The 17,149-nt window shown below is 42.6% G+C and overlaps 1 protein-coding gene across 1 annotated transcript; it reads right to left on the bottom strand.

Annotated features, from left to right (window-relative positions):
* Positions 1–3,327: 3,327 nt before the first annotated feature.
* On the bottom strand, positions 3,328–16,550 carry LOC110507336 (zinc finger protein 239). Its single transcript, XM_021587259.2, has 2 exons — positions 15,640–16,550; positions 3,328–4,895 (listed from the first exon to the last, which is right to left on the bottom strand). Exons 1-2 carry the CDS (start codon positions 16,004–16,006, stop codon positions 4,288–4,290), a joined length of 975 nt encoding a protein of 324 aa, XP_021442934.1. The 5' UTR covers positions 16,007–16,550; the 3' UTR covers positions 3,328–4,287.
* Between the last annotated feature and the right edge of the window lie 599 nt (positions 16,551–17,149).

Below are 17,149 nucleotides of genomic sequence, written 5' to 3'. Positions count from 1 at the left end.
TTCTGAGAGTTTTACGAATGGATGGAGAGGAGATCCAGCATGAGTACATTTACGTAGATGAGGCTGGGTTCAACCTGACGAGAACACGAATGAGGGGAAGAAGCATCAATGGCCAAAGGGCTATAGTCAATGTCCCAGGGCAAAGTGGGGGTAATATAACACACTGTGCAGCCATTACACAGAATGGGGTCCTCCAAAGTCATGCCTATATGGGCCCTTACAACACAGCACTCAGACTTACATTCTTGGACCAATTGCACAACATAACAGCAGCAAATCAAGTCGATCATATGCAATACATTGTTGTCTGGGACAATGTGTCTTTCCACCGCTCTGCTCTGGTTCAGATCTGGTTTCAGCAACATCCACATTTCACCGTCCTATATCTTCCACCATACTCTCCATTCCTCAATCCTATAGAAGATTTTTTCTCTGCATGGCGGTGGAAGCTATATGATCTCCGTTCCAGGCTGAGGTACCCCTCATCCAAGCCATGGAGGAGGGCTGTGACCAGATGGAGGTAGCTTCAATGCAAGGATGGATTAGTCATTCAAGACGTTTCTTTCCAAGGTGTCTTGCTAATGACAACATTGCCTGCGATGTTGATGAACTTCTCTGGCCAGATCCAGCTAGGCGAAGAGACAATGTCTAGTTATTTTTTATTTTATTTTTTTGAACTTACAATATGTAAAGTGACGTTTGGTTACAGTATTATGAATCTCCATGTCAACATTTTGGGCGTGTTGAGAAATAAATGAGTTTCTTCAGTCTGCAACATTGGTCTTTTGTAGTGTTTGGTGAATTTACATTATATTTGTACTTTGTTGATAGTAGCCTACTCTAATCATAGGGAAGTAGAAGTGCTAAAAGTGTTTTAGGTTTATCACAGCAGAGTGTAACTCGTGTCAACAGAGTATAGTAATGTGAAACGTGTGTGTTTCATATGGTAACAAAGTGTGGTTTTTAAAAAGAAGTGTATAGTTTTTACAAGAGTGTTTAATTTTGCAAAGGATCTGTGGTGTTTTGCTATTTGGGTGTGTGGTTGTGCTAATTGTGCGTAGTGTTTTGTGTGTGTGTGTGTGTGTGTGTGTGTGTGTCCAGGGAGTTTGTGTGTTTGTCCAGTGTGTGTGTGTGTGTGTGTGTGTGTGTGTGTGTCCAGGGAGTTTGTGTGTTTGTCCAGTGTGTGTGTCAGTGTGTCCAGTGTGTGTTTGTACTGTGTGTGTGTGTGTGTGTGTGTGTGTGTGTGTGTGTCAGTGTGTCCAGTGTGTGTGTGTGTGTGTGTGTGTGTGTGTGTGTGTGTCCAGTATGTTTGTTTTCAATAGTTGTAAAAACCAACTTCTTCCAGACAGAATAGTTCCTGTATATTCAGACTTACTCATCACCAATCTTTTGTGATGTTTGTGGGTTTCATAACCAAGTCTGTATAACAATTCAATAATGACGAGATGGGAGACAGGAATCAGTTCAAACATTTATCTGGAACGTGATCATATCGACACATACAAACGCCCATGATGCTCTGAGGCACAAATCCAATGTACAACAAGTACATAATACATACAGTGCCTTGCGAAAGTATTCGGCCCCCTTGAACTTTGCAACCTTTTGCCACATTTCAGGCTTCAAACATAAAGATATAAAACTGTATTTTTTTGTGAAGAATCAACAACAAGTGGGACACAATCATGAAGTGGAACGACATTTATTGGATCTTTCAAACTTTTTTAACAAATCAAAAACTGAAAAATTGGGCGTGCAAAATTATTCAGCCCCCTTAAGTTAATACTTTGTAGCGCCACCTTTTGCTGCAATTACAGCTGTAAGTCGCTTGGGGTATGTCTCTATCAGTTTTGCACATCGAGAGACTGAAATTTTTTCCCATTCCTCCTTGCAAAACAGCTCGAGCTCAGTGAGGTTGGATGGAGAGCATTTTTGAACAGCAGTTTTCAGTTCTTTCCACAGATTCTCGATTGGATTCAGGTCTGGACTTGAATCTTGGACTCTGACTTGGCCATTCTAACACCTGGATATGTTTATTTTTGAACCATTCCATTGTAGATTTTGCTTTATGTTTTGGATGATTGTCTTGTTGGAAGACAAATCTCCGTCCCAGTCTCAGGTCTTTTGCAGACTCCATCAGGAGTCCAGAATGGTCCTGTATTTGGCTCCATCCATCTTCCCATCAATTTTAACCATCTTCCCTGTCCCTGCTGAAGAAAAGCAGGCCCAAACCATGATGCTGCCACCACCATGTTTGACAGTGTGTTCAGGGTGATGAGCTGTGTTGCTTTTACGCCAAACATAACGTTTTGCATTGTTGCCAAAAAGTTCAATTTTGGTTTCATCTGACCAGAGCACCTTCTTCCAAATGTTTGGTGTGTCTCCCAGGTGGCTTGTGGCAAACTTTAACCAACACTTTTTATGGATATCTTTAAGAAATGGCTTTCTTCTTGCCACTCTTCCATAAAGGCCAGATTTGTGCAATATACGACTGATTGTTGTCCTATGGACAGAGTCTCCCACCTCAGCTGTAGATCTCTGCAGTTCATCCAGAGTAATCATGGGCCTCTTGGCTGCATCTCTGATCAGTCTTCTCCTTGTATGAGCTGAAAGTTTAGAGGGACGGCCAAGTCTTGGTAGATTTGCAGTGGTCTGATACTCCTTCCATTTCAATATTATCGCTTGCACAGTGCTCCTTGGGATGTTTAAAGCTTGGGAAATCTTTTTGTATCCAAATCCGGCTTTAAACTTCTTCACAACATTATCTCGGACCTGTCTGGTGTGTTCCTTGTTCTTCATGATGCTCTCTGCACTTTTAACGGACCTCTGAGACTATCACAGTGCAGGTGCATTTATACGGAGACTTGATTACACACAGGTGGATTGTATTTATCATCATTAGTCATTTAGGTCAACATTGGATCATTCAGAGATCCTCACTGAACTTCTGGAGAGAGTTTGCTGCACTGAAAGTAAAGGGGCTGAATATTTTGCACGCCCAATTTTTCAGTTTTTGATTTGTTAAAAATATTGATATATTTGAAATATCCAATAAATGTCGTTCCCCTTCATGATTGTGTCCCACTTGTTGTTGATTCTTCACAAAAAAATACAGTTTTATATCTTTATGTTTGAAGCCTGAAATGTGGCAAAAGGTCGCAAAGTTCAAGGGGGCCGAATACTTTCGCAAGGCACTGTATGTCCAATAAACATACGTTCAAAAGTCGGGATGTAAAGCAAAAACGCCTGGAAAGCAGCTGTAGTGAATCAAGCATCTTGGGGTTACCTGAAATAGGTCAAAGTATATATTTTAAATGTTCTAATTTATTTAATCTTTATTTAACTAGGCAAGATGAACTCAACAACATCGACACAAGTTACCTGCTATATTTGGGAAACAGGATTAACACAGAGAGAACTTGGCAAAATACAATGTATGTTTCTGCAGTACGAGTAGGTATATACAGAATCATCGGTAACAATTGTGTACAAGCCACCTAGCTAATAAAATACTGGGGCTTGCGGTCATCAGTTACATTTCAACCACAGCGATTCCCCAATTGAGGCGCAACAGAGTTCACCGGCAAATGCAGGAACACCGGAAATAATAACTAAACCAACGAATGAGAAATGGTGGAGGCCACCAGAACGACGATACATTTTTTCAGAATAAACGTGGTGAGTGAAAAAACGTAATTACATAGCTCACTCCCTATTCGGTATCTCATTCTACTGTTATACGACTCTGTATGCGTTGTTTGTTGGCAACCTTGTTATTTACTAAGTTTTTGGAACGGATTCCTGTTGGAACGTTCCACAAATTATACCCACCCTGGGTCCAGCAAAATAAAGGCAGTTATACAATATTAAAAACATTACAATACATTCACAACACACGGTATGCCCTCAGTCACCTTGTCTTAGAGAGATTTACATGGTTATCAAAACATCACACCAGGGTGAGCCTAAACAAAACACAGCCCTGTGGGAAAAATTAATGTTGGAAAAAGGATTGGAACCATTTCCCTGTTTGACCTGTAGTTGTTATGGATATTATGACTCTACAGAGCCCCACAGTGGACGGGGTCACAATATGTTACATTGATAAAGCACACTTTATTTAACCTCCATGTCATCTTGTTTTTACATGGCATTGTAGATTTTAGCGGTATATAGTATGCATTTTGGATGCTTTCAGTGTATTTTCAACGCTTTCAGACAATGGATGCACTAACATTACAAAGTTATCTCAAGTCTGACAGCCCAAACAAAAACACACATTCTCAGTCAAAAACACAAGTCAGAACACAGCCTCTCGATTCTCTCGTGTGATTTCAGGTCCTCTGACTGGGAAAATGTCTTTCCACAATGAGAGCAGTGGTATGTCTTCTCCTCCTGTGTATTTGTATGTATTCTTTCATGCTCTTTCAGGTACCTTAACCGGGTAAATCTCTTTCCACAGTGGGAGCAGTGGTACGTCTTTTTTGCTGTGTGTGTCCTCTCATGCTGGTTCAGGTTTCCTAACTGGGCAAAATGCTTTCCACAATGGGAACATTGGTAAGGCTTTTCTCCTGTGTGTATTCTCTCGTGCTCCTTCAGGCTCCCTAACTGGGTACAACTCTTTCCACAATGGGAACATTGGAAAGGCTTTTCTCCTGTGTGTGTCCTCTCATGCCTTTCGACGCTCCCTAACCACCTAAAACTCTTTCCGCACAAGGAGCAGTGGTAAGGCTTCTCTTCTGTGTGTATTCTATTATGTGTTTTCAGGCTCCCTAACTGAGTAAAACTCTTTCCACACTGGGAGCAGTGATGTCGTCCTGCTGGTTTAGACGTCTCAGGGTCTGGTTCCCCTGAAGGACTCTTCCTGCTGTCAGAAGGAGGGTCTGGTCTCTCTCCTGTCAAAGACAAACCAATTATTTTATTAAACAGAGACCTGAATGTAACCTCCACATGATAAAACTTCATATGATGTTTAATCTAGACTAGATCCCTCAATCACCTGAAGTCAGGTTTTACAAGTATTATTAAACCGACTTCAAAATGCAGGTCTCTGTGTGGTTCTTAGGATGTCCAGGCAGGTGATTCACTTCTAACCGAAGTCTTGCAGGTGTTTACATGGTTTGACACATCTGCCAGGTCATTGAAAAATCTGATTTCAGTACGAGTGTATTATATATTTTTTCTCGCCAATTTTGTTTAATCCAATTACAACTCCTCTACGGACTCCGGGGAGAGGCGAAGGTCGAGAGCCATGCGTCCTCCAAAACACGACCCTGCCAAGCAGCACTGCACTTCTTGACACACTGCTGAAACACGACCCTGCCAAGCCACACTGCACTTCTTGACACACTGCTGAAACACGAGCCTGCCAAGCAGCACTTCACTTCTTGACACACTGCTGAAACACGATCCTGCCAAGCCGCACTGCACTTCTTGACACACTGCTGAAACACGATCCTGCCAAGCCGCACTGCACTTCTTGACACACTGCTGAAACACGACCCTGCCAAGCCACACTGCACTTCGTGACACACTGCTGAAACACGACCCTGCCAAGCAGCACTTCACGACACACTGCTGAAACACGACCCTGCCAAGCCACACTGCACTTCTTGACACACTGCTCGCTTAACCTGAAAGTCAGCCACACCAATGTGTCGGAGGAAACACCGTCCAGCTGGCACCTGAAGTCAGCGTGCATGGGCCCGGCCGCCACAAGGAGTTGCTAGGGCGCGATGGGACAAGGACTTCCTGGCTGGCCAAACTCTCCCCTAACCTGGACGATGCTGGGCCAATTGTGCGCCGCCCTATGGGACTCCCGATCACAGCCGGTTGTGATACAGCCTGGATTAGAACCAGGGACTGTAGTGACGCCTCACTGAGATGCAGTGCCTTTGACCGCTGGCCACCGCTCTGCTTAAATATTTAAATTCCGAAGTCTGACATCGTGCTGATATTTATTCATTTATTTCTTGTTATCTTGGGGATTTGTGTGTGTATTGATTTGTATTGGTAGGTATTACTGCACCGTTGGAGCTAGAAACATAAGCATTTCGCTGCACCTCTTTTTGTAATGGATGAGAATTAAAACTTAACATTTTAACGCTGCATTTAAGACAATGTCATATTCATTCAGTCAAACAAACGCTCTGCAGCCTAGTTTAACAGTGATCTACGTTCTATGAATGCTGCTGGGAGCAAACTGGGGAACAGCTAGAGGAAAACAAACCTAACTGCATCCCCAGGCCAACAGACTATCAACAGACTGCATGCCCAGGCCCTGGTATATCACCAGACTGACTACAAAGAGGCACTGAACACACAAGTTACACTTTACCAAGTTACACTTTAATTATATTTTCTGTAGTAAAGAAATTAGTTCAACCACTCGCTAATGCCTCCTTTGAATAAAGTACAATTTTTCAAATCCCCAAATCCGAAAAATAAAGAGCATTTACGTCAGTGTCCAACCTACCCCTTGATTCAGACCTGCCCTCTGCATCACACTGAGCCTCCCAGCTGCAGTTTCACTGTACAATCTACCCCGTGATTCAGACCTGCCCTCTGCATCACACTGAGCCTCCCAGCTGCAGTTTCACTGTACAATCTACCCCTTGATTCAGACCTGCCCTCTGCTTCACACAGCCTCCCAGCTGCAGTTTCACTGTACAATCTACCCCGTGATTCAGACCTGCCCTCTGCTTCACACTGAGCCTCCCAGCTGCAGTTTCACTATATTCTCATTGAAAACCCCAACATCGGTCTCTGAAATGGTCAATTATATGAGGTCAACTACCTGCCCCTTGGACCCTATTCCCACAAGAATCATACAATCATAAATCACTTTAATTCAGGCACTGTGGCTAATTCCCTTAAAACTGCCTCCATCAAACCAACCTTGAGAAAATCTGCATGACACCCTTCAAGTCTGGCTAGATACTACAGAACTACCTCTCTACCAACAATCTGCATGAACCCTTCCAGTCTGGCTAGATACTAAAGAACTCCCTCTCTACCAACAATCTGCATGAACCCTTCCAGTCTGGCAAGATACTACAGAACTCCCTCTCTACCAACAATCTGCATGAACCCTTCCAGTCTGACTAGATACTACAGAACTACCTCTCTACCAACACTTTGCATGAACCCTTCCAGTCTGGCTGTATACAACTACAGAACTACCTCCCAACTACAGGCAGCTGGTTGAACCTTAATTGGGGAGCCACGGTGCTTCTACATCTGCATTGCTGTTTGGGGTTTTAGGCTGAGTTCCTGTATATCACTTTGTGACATCGGCTGATGTAAAAAGGGCTTTATAAAAATATATTTGATAACAAGGTGTGAATAACATCATAGTATAGTAGTGGTACTAGTAGTGGAGCTAGTACAATAATAAGGTGTGGAGACCATCATAGTATAGTAGTGGTACTAGTAGTGGAGCGAGTACAAAAACAAGGTGTGGAGACCATCATAGTATAGTAGTGGAGCTAGTACAATAACAAGGTGTGGAGACCATCATAGTATAGTAGTGGAGCTAGTACAATAACAAGGTGTAGAGGCCATCATAGTATAGTAGTGGAGCTAGTACAATAACAAGGTGTGGAGACCATCATAGTATAGTAGTGGAGCTAGTACAATAAGGTGTGGAGACCATCATAGTATAGTAGTGGAGCTAGTACAATAACAAGGTGTGGAGACCATCATTGTATAGTAGTGGAGCTAGTACAATAACAAGGTGTGGAGACCATCATAGTATAGTAGTGGTACTAGTAGTGGAGCTAGTACAATAACAAGGTGTGGAGACCATCAAAGTATAGTAGTGGAGCTAGTACAATAACAAGGTGTGGAGACCATCAGAGTATAGTAGTGGAGCTAGTAGTAAAGCTAGTACAATAACACGGTGTGGAGACCATCATAGTATAGTAGTGGTACTAGTAGTGGAGCTAGTACAATAACAAGGTGTGGAGACCATCATAGTATAGTAGTGGTACTAGTACAATAACAAGGTGTGGAGACCATCATAGTATAGTAGTGGAGCTAGTACAATAACAAGGTGTGGAGACCATCATAGGAACGCTGGTGTGTTCTGATATAGGAACGCTGGTGTGGTCTGATATAGTAACACTGGTGTGGTCTGATATAGTAACACTGGTGTGGTCTGATATAGGAACACTGGTGCTGGTGTGGTCTGATATAGTAACACTGGTGTGGTCTGATATAGGTACACTGGTGCTGGCGTGGTCTGATATAGGAACACTGGTGTGGTCTGATATAGTAACACTGGTGTGGTCTGATATAGTAACACTGGTGTGGTCTGATATAGTAACACTGGTGTGGTCTGATATAGTAACACTGGTGTGGTCTGATATAGGTACACTGGTGCTGGCGTGGTCTGATATAGGAACACTGGTGTGGTCTGATATAGGAACACTGGTGTGGTCTGATATAGGAACACTGGTGTGGTCTGATATAGGAACACTGGTGCTGGTGTGGTCTGATATAGGAACACTGGTGCTGGTGTGGTCTGATATAGGAACACTGGTGTGGTCTGATATAGGAACACTGGTGTGGTCTGATATAGGAACACTGGTGCTAGTGTGATCTGATATAGGAACACTGGTGCTGGTGTGGTCTGATATAGGAACACTGGTGCTGGTCTGGTCTGATATAGGAACACTGGTGCTGGTCTGGTCTGATATAGGAACACTGGTGTGGTCTGATATAGGAACACTGGTGTGGTCTGATATAGGAACACTGGTGTGGTCTGATATAGGAACACTGGTGCTGGTGTGGTCTGATATAGGAACACTGGTGCTGGTGTGGTCTGATATAGGAACACTGGTGTGGTCTGATATAGGAACACTGGTGTGGTCTGATATAGGAACACTGGTGCTAGTGTGATCTGATATAGGAACACTGGTGCTGGTGTGGTCTGATATAGGAACACTGGTGCTGGTCTGGTCTGATATAGGAACACTGGTGCTGGTCTGGTCTGATATAGGAACACTGGTGCTGGTGTGGTCTGATATAGGAACACTGGTGCTGGTGTGGTCTGATCTACACTGCTCAAAAAAATAAAGGGAACACTTAAACAACACAATGTAACTCCAAGTCAATCACACTTCTGTGAAATCAAACTGTCCACTTAGGAAGCAACACTGATTGACAATAAATTGCACATGCTGTTGTGCAAATGGAATAGACAACAGATGGAAATTATAGGCAATTAGCAAGACACCCCCAATAAAGGAGTGGTTCTGCAGGTTGGGACCACAGACCACGTCTCAGTTCCTATGCTTCCTGGCTGATGTTTTGGTCACTTTTGAATGCTGCCGGTGCTTTCACTCTAGTGGTAGCATGAGACGGAGTCTACAACCCACACAAGTGGCTCAGGTAGTGCAGCTCATCCAGGATGGCACATCAATGCGAGCTGTGGCAAGAAGGTTTGCTGTGTCTGTCAGCGTAGTGTCCAGAGCATGGAGGCGCTACCAGGAGACAGGCCAGTACAACAGGAGACGTGGAGGAGGCCGTAGGAGGGCAACAACCCAGCAGCAGGACCGCTACCTCCGCCTTTGTGCAAGGAGGAGCACTGCCAGAGCCCTGCAAATTGACCTCCAGCAGGCCACAAATGTGCATGTGTCTGCTCAAACGGTCAGAAACAGACTCCATGAGGGTGGTATGAGGGCCCGACATCCACAGGTGGGGATTGTGCTTACAGCCCAACACCGTGCAGGACGTTTGGCATTTGCCAGAGAACACAAAGATTGGCAAATTCGCCACTGGCGCCCTGTGCTCTTCACAGATGAAAGCAGGTTCACACTGAGCACGTGACAGACGTGACAGTCTGGAGATGCCGTGGAGAACGTTCTGCTGCCTGCAACATCCTCCAGCATGACCGGTTTGGCGGTGGGTCAGTCATGGTGTGGGGTGGCATTTCTTTGGGGGGCCACACAGCCCTCCATGTGCTCGCCAGAGGTAGCCTGACTGCCATTAGGTACCGAGATGAGATCCTCAGACCCCTTGTGAGACCATATGCTGGTGCGGTTGGCCCTGGGTTCCTCCTAATGCAAGACAATGCTAGACCTCATGTGGCTGGAGTGTGTCAGCAGTTCCTGCAAGAAGAAGGCATTGATGCTATGGACTGGCCCGCCCGTTCCCCAGACCTGAATCCAAATGAGCACATCTGGGACATCAGGTCTCGCTCCATCCACCAACGCCACGTAGCACCACAGACTGTCCAGGAGTTGGCGGATGCTTTAGTCCGAGTTGGCGGATGCTTTAGTCACCTCACCGCCACCTCATCAGGAGCATGCCCAGGCGTTGTAGGGAGGTCATACAGGCACATGGAGGTCACACACACTACTGAGCCTCATTTTGACTTGTTTTAAGGACATTACATCAAAGTTGGATCAGCCTGTAGTGTGGTTTTCCACTTTAATTTTGAGTGTGACTCCAAATCCAGACCTCCATGGGTTGATTTGATTTCCATTGATCATTTTTGTGTGATTTGGTTGTCAGCACATTCAACTATGTAAGGAAAAAGTATTTAATAAGAATATTTCATTCATTCAGATCTAGGATGTGTTATTTTAGTGTTCCCTTTATTTTTTTGAGCAGTGTAGGAACACTGGTGCTAGTGTGGTCTGATATAGTAACACTGGTGTGTTCTGATATAGGAACACTGGTGTTTGTGTGGTCTGATATTGGAACACTGGTGGTGTGGTGTTCTTGGGGTTGTACTCATCCTTCTTCTTCCTCCAAACACGGCGAGGGGAGTTTAGACCAAAAAGCTCTATTTTTGTCTCATCAGACCACATAACCTTCTCCCATTCTTCCTCTGGATCATCCAGATGGTCATTGGCAAACTTCAGACGGGCCTGGACATGCGCTGGCTTGAGCAGGGGGACCTTGCCTGCGCTGCAGGATTTTAATCCATGACGGTGTAGTGTGTTACTAATGGTTTTCTTTGAGACTGTGGTCCCAGCTCTCTTCAGGCCATTGACCAGGTCCTGCCATGTAGTTCTGGGCTGATCCCTCACCTTTCTCATGATCATTGATGCCCCACGAGGTGAGATCCTGCATGGAGCCCCAGACCGAGGGTGATTGACCGTCATCTTGAACTTCTTCCATTTTCTGCCAACAGTTGCTGCCTTCTCACCAAGCTGCTTGCCTATTGTCCTGTAGCCCATCCCAGCCTTGTGCAGGTCTACAATTTTATCCCTGATGTCCTTACACAGCTCTCTAGTCTTGGCCATTATGGAGAGGTTGGAGTCTGTTTGATTGAGTGTGTGGACAGGTGTCTTTTATACATGTAACGAGTTCAAACAGGTGCAGTTAATACAGGTAATGAGTGGAGAACAGGAGGGCTTTATAGAAAAACTAACAGGTCTGTGAGAGCTGAAATTCTTACTGGTTGGTAGGTGATCAAATACTTATGTCATGCAACAAAATGCTAATTAATTACTTAAAAATCATACAATGTGATTTTCTGGATTTTTGTTTTAGATTCCGTCTCTCACAGTTGAAGTGTACCTATGATAAAAAATTACAGACCTCTACATGCTTTGTAAGTAGGAAACCCTGCAAAATCGGCAGTGTATCAAATACTTGTTCTCCCCACTGTATGTGAGAATGCTGGTCATTGACTACAGCTCAGCGTTCAACACCATAGTGCCCACGAAGCTCATCACTAAGCTAAGATACCTGGGACGAAACACCTCGCTCTGCAACTGGATCCTGGACTTCCTAATGGGCCGCCCCCAGGTGGTAAGGGTAGGCAACAACACGTCTGCCACGCTGATCCTCAACACTGGGGCCCCTCAGGGGTGTGCACTTAGTCCCCTCCTGTACTCCCTGTTCACCCACGACTGCGTGGCCAAACACGACTCCAACAGCATCATTAAGTTTGCTCACAACAGTGGTAGGCCTGATCACCGACAACGATGAGGCAGCCTATAGGGAGGTCAGAGACCTCAATGTGAGTAAGACAAAGGAGATGATCGTAGACTATAGGAAAAGGCGGGCCGAACAGGCCCCCATTGACATCGACGGGGCTGTAGTGGTTCAGGTGGAGGATTTGAAGTTCCTTGGTGTCCACATCACCAACAAACTATCATGGTCCAAACACACCAAGAAAGTCAGGAAGAGGGCACGACCAAACCTCTTCCCCCTCAGGAGACTGATACGATTTGGCATGGGTCCCCAGATCCTCAAAAGTTTCTACAGTTGCACCATCGAGAGCATCCTGACCGGTTACATCACCGCCTGGTATGGCAACTGCTCGGCATCTGACTGTAAGGCGCTACAGAGGGTGGTGTGTACGGCCCAGTACATCACTGGGGCCAAGCTTCCTGCCATCCAGGACCTATATAATAGGCGGTGTCAGAGGAAAGCCCATAAAATCGTTAGTCACCCAAGTCATAGACTGTTTTCTCTGCTACCGCACGGCAAGCGATACCGGAGCGCCAAGTCTAGAACCAAAAGGCTCCTTAACAGCTTCTACCCTCAAGTCATAAGACTGCTGAACAATTAATCAAATGGCAACTGGACTATTTACATTGCCCTCCCCCCCCATTTGTTTTGTACACTGCTGCTACTCGCTGTTTATTATCTATACATTTGACTATTTTCTACATTATAGAATATTAGTGAAGATATCAACACTATGAAATAACACATATGGAATTTTGTAGTAACCAAAAAAGTGTTAAATCGAAATAGATTTCAGATTCTAGATTCTTCTGAGTCGCCACCATTTGGCTTGATATTTAAGGATTTGATGTTGTTATTGATTTGATGTTATTATACATATATTTTTGTGCCACTTATTTGAAATGTGTGTTACAAATAAGATGTTACTGTTATTAGTACTATTATATAGTGCCAATCCACTTTTCTAGACACGGGACGAAGTCAGGATATTTTGGAGGCTTTCAGTTGGAAAATATACTGCAGGACTATTCACAGATTGTTGATGAACACTCTTCTCATCTTTCTGTCTAAAAAACAGTACTGCAATGTAGAGAAATGCATTTCACTATACATTTATGTTCCCTGAACTGATTTTAAACCCCAGATTTCAGCATATATTTCAGTTTCCTGAACTGATTTTAAACCCCAGATTTCAGCATATATTTCAGTTCCCTGAAGCGATTCCAACCTCTGACTTCAGAATATGTTTGTAAAGAGAATCTTAGCTAGAACACGTAACTTTCAAGTTATCAACAATTGCTTCAGTAGAAGTCTGAAGAAAATATCTCAGAACAAGCACACTGAATGTGGTGAATGGAACAGCTTCTGAAGAGAAGATACGATCCATCACATCCACAACCGTTATGTATGTTACACTGACATCATAAAGCTCAAAAAACATACTGACAATGAAAAGCAGGAACTAATTATAAACCTTATAAAACATACTGACAATGAAAATCAGGAATTATTATAAAACCTTGATGAAATTTCACTTTCCAGAGTAAGTTTCAAGATGATCTGATGTCAGGTGCAGGTTTTACATTTCCTAAAACCTTTATGGATGTTACATTGCCTGTCTCTTCCATTGGGTCTGTACTGTTACATTGCCTGTCCCAGTCAACCCCCCTATCTTTGGGTCTGTACTGTTACATTGCCTGTCCCCCACGATCTTTACAATACTTTAAAACAACACTCAAGACTCTTCCATTGGGCCTGTACTGTTTCATTAACATGTCCATAACTAATACTGGGGGACAGCTATGTCGATGACATCACCAGCTATGAGTGGAAAACAAGACCCGGGAAGCCCATTCTAAAAGAAATTAAATATGATTGGCTGAAAAGCCTTTTGGAGACGTGGCCACCTGCTCTGTAAATGATCAGAATTCATGCAATGACCTGTTTATAGGCCTTAAAGCTGCAACATATAACTTTTTAGGTGACCATTGAAAGCAAGTCTAAGAAGTCACAGATCTGATCTATGTGCGGTATGTCTATGCTTCCAAATCTTAAGTGTTGTTTTTGAGTCTTATCTTCAAACTGTTGAAAATATTTGAGGTTTTGGAAAATATATTTAACAGCGGTTTAGATAATACAATGATTGTGACAAAACAAGCTCGGAGTGTAGACATACTGAAATCAGGCGAAATATCACAATTTTATCAAATGGTGGAGAGATTTCTGCATATTGAACCTTTAAGGATAATTATCACTGTGGTTCAGGTTCACTTTTATGCAAAATCACCCTTATAAATGTTGTAAAAATTGATTAAATGGTTCCCAATATCTGTAACGTTTTGTTGGTGACCCCCCTCTTTGTAGCTTCATCAATTCCCTCAGAACATATCCAAGTGGCTAATTAGAATATTGGGACGTTGTTTGAAGCCACCATAGCAACAATGTTGACATTCTGAAATGCGACCTCTGACCTGCCGTAGGGAATGGATGAGACAGCAACATTTTCTGCTTGGCTAGAAACTATAGAACGAACAACAAGTGTGATTCGCCAGAAACAATAGAATGAACAACCAGTGTGATTGGCTAGAAAACAATAGAATGAACAACCAGTGTGATTGGCCAGAAACAATAGAATGAACAACCAGTGTGATTGGCCAGAAACTATCGAATGAACAACCAGTGTGATTGGCAAGAAACAATAGAATGAACAACCAGTGCTTTTGTCTCTCAACCTCAGAAATATAACAAATGATTGTCTCATGCCCAGATTATATCTGTTGGAGACATTTAGAAATATAACTAATGACTGTCTCATGTCAAGATTATATATGTTAGAAATATAACTAATGACTGTCTGATGTCCAGATTATATCTGTTAGAGACATTTAGAAATATAACTAATGACTGTCTCATTTTGGTATCAGAAAGAAAAAGTATTTGTAGATATGTTTGATATTGAATAGAATGTTTTATAGAATTATTTATATTATATAGAATTAACATAGAAATGCTGACTGTGTACAGCGTTGTATGGAAGTTGTTTATTTGTATACAGAATATCCCTCTGTTTGTCATGACCTCTCGTGGCCAATTGTAGGTGCGTTTCATTAGTTGGATTATGGGAAGACGGGGTCAGTTGAAGTCTACATGGAACAGATGATGGGTGCCTGTATAGAAGACGCCGTTTTAAGATACAGTTTTCAACCATTTAATATCATTGTTTTATGTAGTTTTATTGTGGATTATACCTCTGGATTGACCTTTTCACCTTCATAATTGCTGTAGCATTTGAACATCAATATCCATTGGAATCTGTCACTGCTTCCTTGTTGTAGCTCTAAACCAACTCCTTGAAGTGTCCATGACATCACCACTTCCTATCAAACCAACTCATTGAATGCCCTACTACTTGAAGTGTCCATGACATCATCACTTTCTATCAAACCAACTCCTTGAATACTCAACTACTTAATGTTTGCAGTTGTCTATTAAACGCAATTTTCAAAGTAATATGTGTTTCCCTTTAGTGTGTTTATACTTTAATGTATTTATATATCACTTTTCAACAGGAAAAGTAAAAAGTAAAAATCACTGGAGGACGTCATGAACGATTCATATAGTACAAAAACATATTCAAGTGTAGATTTAAAAAATCACACGAGTTCAACAATTGCAGTTTGTGCCCCTATTTTTTAAGACAGTACTCACTGTATTTACTGGTGTTAATCAGATCTCCAGTCTTCTCTTCTTCTTCCTCCTCTAATGTGACAGTAATCTCCCCCTCTTCATCCTTCATTAAAAAAACGTGGTCATCTTCTTTCACGGTCACAGTAACCTCCTCCACTCCAAAAACGGCTTCCTCCTCTTTCTCTTCCTCCTCTTCTTTTACTGTAACATCCTCCTCCTCTTTCACTCTGAACGCATCTTTCTCTTCTTCTTTCACGGTAACAGCCCCACCCTCTACTTGATTTTGTATTGTAACAGCCTCCTCTTCCTCCTCCTCTTTGACGAGAGCTTCTTTCTCCGTCCAGCAGACGTCCTCTTCTTTATCAGGAGAGTAGTTTAGTGAACTCATGGTCGTGGATAATAGCTAATTAGCATTAGCGACTAGACTAGTGCTAATTTAACCAGCCAGCTAATTGACACAACGTAAATATAAAATTAAATGAGGTAGCTAGTTGTTTCCACATACGTATGTTTAAATCATAGTGGCAAATAAACCACGAAATTGTCTAAAGATCTTGAATGTTCCGACTTTGTTGTCTAGCGAGATACAGAGGTGGCTGCAGGTGTTGAAGAAGCGTTCCGTCCACTAAATTATACGTCACAGTAGAAACATCACCTGAAAGACACATATCGCCATCTGCTGTCTGGAAGGAGTAAACGCAGGGAAAACCTTTTTTTTCCTTCAATGAATTATAATACTATAAAGCAGTTTAGGGAAACGTTTTTTTCCTCTCCATTAAATATTAATATTATATCAACACGTACAAAGAGCAACAAGTGTTGTTTGAATAGTTCAGATTTGTAATGAGATTTTAAAACAAACTCTACATCTACTCCACATCTGTATTCCTGATTCAGTCAAATAACTAGTTATCAAAATAAGCAACTACTTATTGATACCCTTGATAGAGATGAGCAAAAATTACTGTATAAAATAAAATAAATAAAAACTTTACCCACTACCAGGATATTTTTGCCACCAAACCTGGTTACCTCTCTGCTAGGAGGCTGAAACTTGGCCATAAGTGGATCTTCCAGCAAGACACATCAACATCCACGAATACATTTTTATAAAATCAAATATACGTACAGAACTTGTCTGATGCTTTAACCTGCTTTAACCTGTCTGGCACCAGTGGGACAGGTAGCGTCCCACCTCGAAAACAGCAAGTGAAATTGCAGGTTGCCAAATTCAAAACAGAAATCCCATAATTACAATTCCTCAAACATACAAGTATTATATACCATTTTAAAGATACACTTCTTGTAAATCCAACCACAGTGTCCGATTTCAAAAAGGCTTTACGGCGAAAGCACACCATCTGATTTTGTTAGGTCAGCACCTTGTCACAGAAAACCATACAGCCATTTTCCAGCCAAGGAGAGGGCTCGCAAAAGTCAGAAATAGCGATTAAATTAATCACTAACCTTTGATCTTCATCAGATGGCACTCACAGGACTTCATGTTACAAAATAAATGTGTGTTTTGTTC

This window comes from Oncorhynchus mykiss, chromosome 27 (assembly GCF_013265735.2).
Source record: "Oncorhynchus mykiss isolate Arlee chromosome 27, USDA_OmykA_1.1, whole genome shotgun sequence".
Taxonomy (NCBI): domain Eukaryota; kingdom Metazoa; phylum Chordata; class Actinopteri; order Salmoniformes; family Salmonidae; genus Oncorhynchus; species Oncorhynchus mykiss.
The sequence above is the reverse complement of the archived record's forward strand: the minus strand, read 5'-3'. Positions and strand labels throughout refer to the sequence as shown.

What these genes read in the sequence shown, in the direction of transcription:
- LOC110507336 (XM_021587259.2), bottom strand. Translation starts at nt 16,006, where the DNA reads ATGAGTTCACTAAACTACTCTCCTGATAAAGAAGAGGACGTCTGCTGG. An exon ending in GATTAACACCAGTAAATACA is followed by an intron (nt 4,896 to 15,639) that starts GTGAGTACTGTC and finishes TGTCTTTGACAG; the next exon opens with GAGAGAGACCAGACCCTCCT.